We start from the raw sequence: 10,515 nt of genomic DNA, 5'->3' as shown, positions 1-10,515 counted from the left end.
AACATGGGTTACTGCCCCCAGTTTGGTGCCATCGACGAGCTGCTGACAGGAAGAGAGCATCTGCACCTGTACGCCCGCCTCCGAGGGGTCCCAGAGTCTGAGATCAGCAGGGTGAGATGATGCAGCTTTCATGATGATGACCATCATTTATTGCATTTCACTTGGGTAAATAAAGAATGAAATGTTCCACAGAGCTTACATCTGTACATAGTATATATTTTCTGTCTTTTTCAGGTGGCTGAATGGGCCATCCAGAAGCTGGGTTTATCAGAGTACGCAGGTCGAAGCGCTGGGACCTACAGCGGAGGAAACAAGAGGAAACTCTCCACCGCCATTGCCATGATCGGCTGTCCTGCTCTGGTGCTGCTGGTGAGCATTAAACCATCCGGCATTTCAAGGTAGAACCGACAAAACTCTGCTGTGAACATTTATAAATATGGCTGTCGTGGTTTACTTCCTGTCCCTCAGGATGAGCCCACCACAGGCATGGACCCCCTCTCCAGACGCTTCCTTTGGAACTCCATCATGAGTGTCATTCAAGACAGAAGAGCAGTGGTCCTCACCTCACACAGGTAAACCGAGGGTTGCTGTGGATTGAGGTCTACACATGCATGAGCTTACAGATGTTGCCTCACAATGCATTTGCTATTTCATTCAGCATGGAAGAATGTGAAGCGCTTTGTACCCGCTTAGCCATTATGGTTAATGGATCCTTCAAATGTCTGGGAACTATTCAACATCTCAAATACAAGTCAGTCGTTGCACTTTAGCTCGTTTCATTTCTAGCAACAGTAACCGACCCGTGCTAAGCATAACTTGATAATATTACTATTGCGATCCAGGTTCGGTGACGGCTATGTGGTGACCATGAAGATCAGGGCTGCCAAGCCCGGCTGTCTGCCCAACCTGAACCCAGCCGAGGCGTTCATGGAGAGCACCTTCCCCGGCTCCATCCAGAGGGAGAAGCACTACAACACTCTGCAGTATAAGATCTCCTCTCCATCGCTGGCCAGGATATTTCAAATGGTCCTGGCTAACAAGGACAAGCTAAACATAGAGGACTACTCTGTGTCCCAGACGACTCTTGACCAGGTCAATGTACACACAGAAACAATCCAGAGTTTGAGTTTTCTTTCCTATTACATTTGACCTCTGTATAATATTTTACAATGGTCCTGCAAAGTGTACACCTCTATGTATTCTCTGAAAAGTAAAAATCATGTGAAAAAAACAATTTCAAACTCTTTTGACCTTTAGTATGACACCTGTTATGCATAATTCAACTAGGAAAACAAACAAATCTGTGATGGGAAAAACATATAAGAATAAAAAATGGCAATCTAGTGTACACTCTTAAACTGATCATTTGCTGGAGCCAATTTTAATTCAAAAACAGCTTTTGGTTTGAAAAATAAAGTTCCTCTTTTCCTTCACCCCCTTGAATGTTTTGAGTCGAAGCTAACTCGTATTTGAATTTCTTCATAATTTCATTCATATGCAATAAAACAAAAATAGATGCATTTGATAAAAAGCAACCCCACATCATGATGCCACTAACACCGTGTATCATTGTGGGTATTTTGTTCTTTCGGTTAATTCCGCCACGTTTTTGCATATTTTAATCCAACTCAATTGTAAAGGATACATGTCACATTAAATTTAAACTGATTTAGTATTATTTGATGCTGTTTTTTTGTGTGTGTCTTTTTTACATCACCCAAATGTGGAATTTCAACAGAGATGTGTACAGTGTTTAGAGCCAGTGCTTGTGTTTCTGACTAACTACAATGTTAAAACATGAAGTCGCTTTTTTTCCAGTCTGCTCTGATCTCATCTTCACCTGTCTCTCCAGGTGTTTGTGAACTTTGCCAAACAGCAGTCCAGAGAGGACGACACCATTGTTCTGCACCCGAAAGCTGCTGGTGCACAGCGGTACATTGAAACCACAGCCATCAAGTCTTACAGGAAGTAAACCGAACCGGACGGGCGCTCCGGGTGTTCGCTTCACTGCTGTGTTGATTTTAGTGACCTGCCATACAGCTTCTACTCTGGTATATTTAAAAAAACAAACAAAAAAAAAAGCTCTGACATCATATTTAACTGACCGGACTGTTTTAATTGGCTTAAACAAGCGTGGAAGAAGGAAGTCGTGTGAATCAGTTTTTTTTCCTCTCTTGCGTTTTGATAAAACAAAGTTAGTTTAGTGGAGCATGTATGTGCCTGCTGCATGTTCTGCGCCCTGCTCGCCTTAGAACTGGGTTTTACAGACTTGAAATATATAGAGGTGAACCGATTGCAGTTTTCTGGCCAATCGCCGATCTTTAAAAAAATCTGACCCGCCGATTCCAATTTTGAAAGACACCAATTTTTTCCTTTTTTTTTGTCTGAAAAGTCACTAAATATAGAAACAAAGCTGCTAAGTCTGCAACAGTGGTGTGACTATTGTTAATCATGCTTCCATAATTAAGATTTTATCGCACACCCCTAATGAAAAAGGACGGGGACATCTTCCGAAGGAACATCAGAAAATGCGAAGCCCGTCGGCTGGGAAGAAAGCATAGCTCTTTGTACTTTCTGCTTCAAATGCCAAGCGAGAAACTTTTCAACTGCCTTTACATCCCTGTGAAAGAAGCACTTGAACAAGCTTAGTTTTTCATCTTTTTTTGCACTTTATTGATTATAAGTATCACAATCTCCCAAGTTTTGACAGTTTTTTTAATGAAATACATTTACTGATTATTACAAAATCCTTCGGCTGCTGCAAACTCGTTTTTCAGCCCATTTTTTTCTTTTTGAATGTTTAAATCTTCTAAATGCTTTTCTTATACATGTCCAGCTCTGATTGTTTGCTCACATTTATTACACTTGGTGTCGTTAGAAGGTGAGGAATGAATGTGAATGTTTCTATGAGAAGCATCAAATAAAATAAAGTGCATGTTTCTTTAAGATGTGCACCTTTATTTGTAGTTAGTCACATTTTATTTTATTTCTTATAAAACCTGAGTTTTGAAAGAATAATTGTTTTTAAAGTAACTACACAGTGAAAGCATCTACATGTTGATTTCGAATGGTTGCTCCACATTCAGTGTTTTCAGTAAAAAGCTTGACAATTTAATGACTAAATGCTTCAGCAGCATCCCCCTGAGAGCACAAAAGCGACTAAACTCTTAACATCAGTTTGTAGGTTTGCTACTTTAGGCACTTACTTATAAACAACAACCATTATTTCTAACATTTGTTGGCTAAAATTCCTAAAATATTCATTTAAAAAAAAGAGTTGATGAATTATCATGAAATGAGAACAGCCAGCATGCCTAGGTGGGCCCCATGTGGGGGATAGGAGGGCTGGTATATGGGTCCCATATGGGTTTGTCCACGGGTTCCACGATGGCCCCACATGGGTTTGCCCATGTAGGGCCACAGCCCACATGGGCCCTAAATGGGCCCTACATGGGCAAACCCATGTGGGGCCATCGTGGAATCCGTGGACAAACCCATATAGGACCCATATGGCCTGCCTCTTTTTCCCCACATGGGGCCCACCTAGGCATGCTGGCAGGGAAATTGCTGGTTTTATAACAGAGATGCAAAATAATGCGTCCTCAAGCTTTCCTGAAAAAGCTAGCCAGATAAATAAAATGTTGCAACAAGTGGAAATAAAACACAGAGAAAGTGGTACATTTACTTAAAATCCATTAACATAGTGGTGTTAGAAAGTCAGTCCTGAGGGACCAAAGACCTGCAAGCTGATGTTTATATCACACCAGAAAAGATATAAAAGTTTCATTGACATGTTCCCACCTAAATTGATGGCATCATGAGGAGCTAATTCAGCTGCTGAATCTGAGTTTGCGTGGGACCTCAACTAAAACATGCAGGACGCTGACTCTGCAGGACTTCAGTTGGACACATTTGGATTAAAACAAATCACTTAAACAGTGTCCGCCTGTGCTTAATATGAATATACTAAAATTCATTCTTTGTCAAGCAGAAAATCCAATAATTAACTGTTTTTTTTTGTTTTATTTTGTTTTTACAATCATTCATTCTGTATTATGACCTGAACAGCTTGATTTTTAGCACAAAAACTAAAAGCTGCATGGTAAAACGATACACTTATGTCACTACTAAAAATGTTGGTCCATGTGTGCTGAAACTGAAAATAAAATAAAATGTTCTCAGGAGGTTTTGAAGGCTCAACTGTAGTGTACATCTAAATTATTGCGTCTTTTAAGCCCATCAGTATTAAAATTGCATAGTGTTGGATTCGAGAAAACAATAGCACAGGCCTAAGCAATTATCAAAGAATCAGGGGAATAATGGCCGTCCGGACACTTGGGTAGTCTTTGAACTCTCGTATGTAGGCTCTGTGCTTCACTTTGGCCCAGATCGTCATCTGAATGAACCCGAACAAAGTGTATATTGCCACTGCAAGACAAGACATACAATGAAAAGCAACGACATGTTACTGTAACAGGCGATCTTTGATCTTTGGTTTTTATAAAACTATCACCGGCTGATACCGTTTTCCAAATTATGATCTATGAACAGCATTCAAAACATTGATTCCACCCTTCTTGCCATTAACATTCGTGAATTATTTGTATTAGAAACAAAAGTGATGTCCAAATGTGTATAAGATAGAACACAAAATGATTACAAAGTTCACATTGTAAATTGATTTCTTATATTAGTGATTAGTGCAGTTAGCATGGCTACATTGACTAAAACATCAATCTCAGTGAGTATATTCAAATAATGTATAACCTTAGCTTAACTCTACGATAGACAATAGGCTGGTTACATTTCCAAATTTAGCGTTTTTTTATAAGCCATCAAGGCTATAAGAAGAAGAAGTATTCAACCTTCCTGTTAACTGTTGAAAGTCTCTTACAGTGAGGATAAACTTCTGACATTTCAGTAACTTTGTACCTCACTGACACTGGAGATAGCAAATTTTGAGTCTTCTTCCCTCAGTAACAACCTCAACACTGGAAATTGCTGTTGGCAATTGCAACTTGAAAACTGTCACGCATGGTCCAATTACTAATTAGAAGAAGAAGTTTGAGTTTCAGACTGACTGTTCAAGGGTCTTGGCCAGTTAAGCTAGAAATATCCTAATTCTGGTCGCCAGCTGATTTCTTGGTGAGTCTCTTGTTTTGCCAATTATGGATGAATACATCACATACCTGGAAGACACTGGGTCATGACTGTGAAGCTCAACCAAGCTCCAACCTACAGATGTCAAATGACAACGTACAGACATATTAGGATTATAATTAAACAATGAAACTTCACGGCTGTTTTAAAAATTTATGGTACATGTCATTTTGTGTAATGTATAACATAGTTGCTGTAAATTTTACCTCATAAGTATAATTTGGACAGGACACGAAGAAAAACAGCCATGTGAAGGGGTTCTTGGTTGGCGTAGGAAACCTTCTCACTCTGAACCCTGATGTTTCCACAAACGAGAAAAATAAACAATCGGGAGGAAAAAAGGACTTTAGTTGGCCTGATTCTTAAAAAAATGGGATTTATAAAAAAAAAAAGATCAACAATTCACCGTCTGTTCTTAGGTTACTCAGACTCATATGGATGGAGAGGTTGCCGATTTCACACATCTAAAGCAAAAATTCACAGATCAGAAGTCTTGAGTTTAACTTTACCCAGTGTGAGCCTGAGTTTACGTACCGCAAATGTGAATAGTGCATACTTGACTTGAAGTTCTCCATATGCTGTAACAGAAATATGTCACAACACATAAAAAAGTCACAACACATAAAAAACAATAATAATTATTATTGTGTAGCCATTGTTTCCTGTATTTGTGGGGTCCATAACTGCAATAATACTTGACATGGAAAGGCTGCGTGGGGACGTACACATTTAAAGTCAGGTAGTACCATTACTAAAGTTATGCAAAATAGTCTGAAACTGCCTCCTGGCCTAATGCTGCCATGTGCAATTAATGCACATTTTACAAATACCAAGATAGAGGACTTCATGAGCCCTATTGTTTCCCGAAGATGCTGATTTTCTGCCATCATCTCAAAATTAACCAATCACTCTTCTAATGTAGCAACAACAATTATATTAATAACAGCGCAATAATGGAAATGACATAATTTCATTGTAAATCCAACAAATTTCAGTTTTTAACAGATTTGAGTTTTCTAGTATGCCCCCAAGTGGACAACAGGAGGAATAGCAATAATTGTGATTGTCAGAAGATTTATGTTAACAGTTTTGCTAACAATAACCCTGATGTCAAAGTCTACCAGATGTACATATTTTTTACAATAAGGGGATAAGGGAAATAATCCCTTAATATCTGCACATGGCTGGACTTACATGGAGGTGTATACAGAGGGTGGTTAATGTAGTAGGCTAACCAGGCAGAGAAACCCCAGTAGTAGGCACAGTTCTACAGAAAAGGAGCAACAAAATTTGAAGACAACGTTGTTAATTGTCAAAAAAAAGTTTCAAATGAAGTATTATGTAATTTTGTACAGCAACATTCATCAAGGGCTAAGTCCTGTAGCTAATGGTTGTACAGAGGGGTTAGTGAAACTAACTTTGACTATCGTCCTGAGTGGCATTGTCCCATGGGAGAAGCGATGCACGAAGATGGTCTCCATCAGCCTCTTCACATAGTGGAACGTATGGCAGACACAGGCCAGTCTGGGGGACAAAACCAAACAAGGTCAGAGGTCTAAGATGAATGAAAACTGTGCTTATTAGTTTAGATTTTTAAAAGGGAGATTCTGTGAAGTTATCTTCTCGTCCGTGTAGCAGACAGATGGTACATCACAAGTAAGTGAAATTTAGTGAAGGCAGTAAACTGCATACTCACTTTTCTACCTGATTCAAAACTACTGAAACTTAAGACCATAAAAGACTGTTAAGTTTCATGCCACTTTTTAGCCGAGGAATGTGTTTATTATTACTATGGTTAGGTTGATGGATGCTGCCAGATGTATGTATCTATCTAATTTGATCAATCTTGCTGAGATTATTTTCACGTGTATGCAAGAATGTTTAGCAAAAGAAAAATATGGAGCCCCTAAATTGAAAAAGAAAAACTTTATTTTTAACTTTATTTTTTCCCTTTAATGTCTTTTTAGTGGCTCAGTAGAAAAACTATTAAATACTTCAAAACTAATGACCAGACTTGCGTCACTGTTTTCCTACAGACAAGATGCTGTACACTAGATATAACAACCCACTGCCATCATTTGTGTCTCTCTAAGGGAGTGGAAGAAACTTTTGCATGTTTGTTGTTGTTATAGCCTCGTATATGGTACATTCCTGTGGTTCTCCGTGCCTTAATGCCCGGAAACTATTCAAAAACATAACTTTATTGTATCTGTAACACAGATATTGTTAGGCTGAGAAAGCGGAGGAGTATCACAATGGTCTGTTTTGAAATTGTTGCAGTTCAATGTCCTACGTCGTCGAGTAGAAATTGAGGACCTTACAATTTACCACCACTAGAGTGCGCTGCTTTTCCCTAGTGATACCATAAACCTGTGGGAAGTTCAATAAAACCGGAAAAACGCTGCTTTGAACGCACGTATCTCACCAGCTCTCGGTTGGAGGAAAATTGAAGCTCACAGTCAGTAAATATATAACTATCATTATCTTTATCCAAAAACAGGCAACTGGAAAAATGACTTTAATAGCACAAAGACAGGAGACGGACTTTGGCTTGTGGCTCGTGATGACTTCTGCTTTGTTTGGTTGACATTTTGTTTTCTACTTACGTAACAACAGGATGGGGACTGGAGGTAAGGGCGTATGTGTGAGAGTAGATATATGGCACTCGAAAAAAGAAGACGAGGTATGTGAGCAGGGCTCCGATATACTCAGCAAAAAAGACCTGAAAACAAAATAGGCTTATATTAACTCTCGTTTTTAGGATGTAAGTAAGGTAAAATAGTGCATTAGTAAAGTCTTCTCACTGTAGTCCAACCTAACTGTGGCCCAAGATCTTTGAAGTACATGGTGGCAGTGGTTCCCACTGGTAGGTTCTGTAAGATCTCATCATCTCTGAGCGACTTTCCCCCTTAAAAAGGGGAAAAAGTATTTACATACAATGTTTATTGAGTTATTTTATAGAAGTTTTTTGTTCACACACTCTCCACTTGGAGCTTTCATCCAGATTATAGATAGCGTGCCCTGCTAAGTGGATGGCATTTTTAGAATTTCCCATGGGATAATTGTCCCTAATAGCTCTATGAGCAAATTCAAACTGTGCAACTTTTCACAGCAAGGTAAATTTGAAAGCCTTTTGAAACTCACTTTCATTTACGGCCACATAAGATCATGAATGTCCTCAAAGGGCTGGTTGTGGCAGAATTTAACACACTGTTAAAATATTAATAAATAGCTGTTTTTAAGATTAAACAATATTAATTATTTTTTCACAATGATGTAATTTGGCATTATACAAGTAAAAACTGCTTTGATTTGATTGATAAATTAATATTTAAGCACACAACCATTATCTTTACGGCTCTGTTTTTGCGTGTCTCTAAAAGTCTTGAAGGCCACATAAAATGTTATCAGCCCCCAGATTTGGAGGATCACCTTCAAGCAGGACAGTGAAACTTAGACATACAGACATACAAAGACCTGTCCTAAATTACAGACTTAAATTGAGCATAGTTAGCAAAGACAAGTCCCATGCGTCATTTACCTTCAGCGACACAATTTTGTGCCACTATTTCATGGTGTGTCACTTAAAATCCCTATAAAATACCATGAAGTTTGTAAAGTGACAAATGTGACCAAGTTAAAAGGACTGCGATTTTTTTAAGGCACTCTACATCATTTTTCAGACCTACAAAAAGCTACTACTTAGAAAATCCTCAATCTAAATTTACCAGTTGCCCCAGTTATACCCACGTTAACCTCCACATGGCAAAACATAAAAATAAAAAATAGCAAACAGTTACACAGATTAGATCACCACTTAGCTCTCATGCTGCTTATGAAGTACCTGTAATACATGCATTTAATACTGAAATGACAAAATAGCCACTTACTGGTATCAAGTCTTAGTGCCTGTCTTGCTGGGTACCACTGAGGATCTGAGCAGAAAACACACACCCACACACACACACACACACACACATACACACACATAGAATACGTATACATTCACACAGAGGCACGGATGGATGGAGTTTGCATTGCATAAAGAGTTTTTGGCTGGAGGCCTTGCAATAATTGACCGCAATGGAATAACGTTAAGCTGCTTTGCTCTAATAGAAGCCGACAGCCTCAGGCTTGGCAAACATTTAGCAACATCTCTTGACCAGAGACAAGCTCACAGCAGAAACCACTGCAAAGCTTTGAGGAAACAAACAAGAAATTGTTTTGAACAAGAAACCCCTCTGGGTTTTTATATCAAGTGTGTTCAGGTCGTTGGAACTTCAATGCAGAACAAGTGTGTTAATCTTCATCTTTGTCCAGTAAATCCATTTACAGAGAGAGATATTCAAGTAGCAATAATAATTAAAAAAAAACTCACATGATTTGTAAAACAGACTCTTAATATCTCCTATTGTAGAGTGAGGATCCACCTGACCAGAATACAAGCAGAAAGTATTGGTCCCATTGAATGAATACCCGTGAGTCTTTCAATTATTTAAACTCTGATGCTTGTGTGTTCACACCAAAATCGATCGGCATACCTTATCTAAAAAACAAAGCTGCTCCTTTGTCGTGGCATCAAGGACCTCCACCTGGAAAATGATGTAAACATCACCTTTACCGCCCCGTTAGTTAATAATGGAGAGCAATCTGTCCTAATAAATGGTAACTGGTCTGCAATTGTATGGCGCTTTATCAAGTCAGAGGACTCCAAAGCACTTTACTCTTCATTCACCTTTACCAGAAGTGAGGCTGACATGCGATTGGCATCACAAGACCCTTTTGTCACAGCAGGAAAAGCAGGGGCAGCACCTTGCCCAAGGGCAAAATGACTGAACCAGCAACCCACTGGTTACAGGATGAAAACCTACCTTCTGAGCCACCATTATACGCTTAACAATAGCCAGTCAACTCTTATCTTTATTTCAAATAAATTATATTTACAAATATATATATTTTATGTAAATCATTGTAAATATACTGGACTGCAATTTTTAAAACTCATGTCAAAAAGCTAAGAAATTCAGACTTTTGNAGGTGATCGGTATCGGTAAAAGAGACAATGATCGCCGATCACCGATCATGCACTTTTTCACGAAAATTGGCCCGATTATGATCGGTGACCGATCGATCGGCACACCTCTAATATATATATATATATATAAGTGTTTGGGAAGTCAATAACCACTTGTTAAAACCAATTCTATATGGAATTTTTTTAAAACCTACTAAATAAACACTAAAAGTTAATTTTTTCTAAAAGTTTACATTAGGAAATTATGCAATAGCAAAAAACAAGAGAGAGTTTATATCAAGACTTTTTGCCCTTCGTTACCAGTGTTGGCAATAACTGAT

At 38.6% G+C, this 10,515-nt stretch overlaps 3 protein-coding genes across 6 annotated transcripts in view; 2 read left to right on the top strand and 1 right to left on the bottom strand.

The window, feature by feature from the left end:
• Nucleotides 1-10,515, top strand: part of LOC103143339 (retinal-specific ATP-binding cassette transporter-like) — a 50,622-nt gene that overhangs the window by 34,776 nt on the left and 5,331 nt on the right. The window lies entirely within an intron of this gene.
• Nucleotides 577-3,265, top strand: LOC107837058 (retinal-specific ATP-binding cassette transporter-like). The gene is made up of 3 exons (XM_016675200.1): nucleotides 577-751; nucleotides 843-1,092; nucleotides 1,853-3,265. The coding sequence occupies exons 1-3, from the start codon at nucleotides 612-614 to the stop codon at nucleotides 1,970-1,972; spliced, it is 510 nt and encodes a 169-aa protein (XP_016530686.1). The 5' UTR covers nucleotides 577-611; the 3' UTR covers nucleotides 1,973-3,265.
• LOC103143372 (very-long-chain enoyl-CoA reductase-like) lies at nucleotides 3,563-10,131 on the bottom strand. 3 transcript variants are annotated; one of them, XM_016675197.1, is made up of 11 exons: nucleotides 9,702-10,131; nucleotides 9,051-9,590; nucleotides 7,965-8,068; nucleotides 7,767-7,882; nucleotides 6,579-6,684; nucleotides 6,355-6,427; nucleotides 5,695-5,738; nucleotides 5,567-5,624; nucleotides 5,367-5,455; nucleotides 5,190-5,235; nucleotides 3,563-4,428 (listed from the first exon to the last, which is right to left on the bottom strand). In XM_016675197.1, exons 2-11 carry the CDS (start codon nucleotides 9,163-9,165, stop codon nucleotides 4,301-4,303), a joined length of 879 nt encoding a protein of 292 aa, XP_016530683.1. In that variant the 5' UTR covers nucleotides 9,166-9,590; nucleotides 9,702-10,131; the 3' UTR covers nucleotides 3,563-4,300. The 3 variants fall into 3 exon arrangements, with proteins under 3 accessions (XP_016530683.1, XP_016530685.1, XP_016530682.1); XM_016675199.1 differs by lacking the exon at nucleotides 9,702-10,131 and having other exon boundaries at nucleotides 9,051-9,095; nucleotides 9,539-9,615; XM_016675196.1 differs by having other exon boundaries at nucleotides 9,051-10,131.

Source organism: Poecilia formosa, unplaced genomic scaffold (genome assembly GCF_000485575.1).
Source record: "Poecilia formosa unplaced genomic scaffold, Poecilia_formosa-5.1.2 Scaffold108, whole genome shotgun sequence".
Taxonomy (NCBI): domain Eukaryota; kingdom Metazoa; phylum Chordata; class Actinopteri; order Cyprinodontiformes; family Poeciliidae; genus Poecilia; species Poecilia formosa.
Note: the sequence above shows the minus strand (reverse complement) of the source record. Positions and strands in the feature narration are given on the sequence as shown.

Bases quoted from the DNA above. Each gene is read 5' to 3' on its own strand.
- LOC107837058 (XM_016675200.1), top strand. From the start codon at position 612: ATGAGCTTACAGATGTTGCCTCACAATGCATTTGCTATTTCATTCAGC. The intron at 752-842 runs GTCAGTCGTTGC...ATTGCGATCCAG, and splicing joins ATTCAACATCTCAAATACAA to GTTCGGTGACGGCTATGTGG. The intron at 1,093-1,852 runs GTCAATGTACAC...CTGTCTCTCCAG, and splicing joins CCCAGACGACTCTTGACCAG to GTGTTTGTGAACTTTGCCAA.
- LOC103143372 (XM_016675196.1), bottom strand. From the start codon at position 9,165: ATGTATACGTATTCTATGTGTGTGTATGTGTGTGTGTGTGTGTGTGTG. The intron at 8,069-9,050 runs GTAAGTGGCTAT...CCCCTTTTTAAG, and splicing joins GGCACTAAGACTTGATACCA to GGGGAAAGTCGCTCAGAGAT. The intron at 5,236-5,366 runs GTAAAATTTACA...TGACATCTGTAG, and splicing joins GTCCAAATTATACTTATGAG to GTTGGAGCTTGGTTGAGCTT.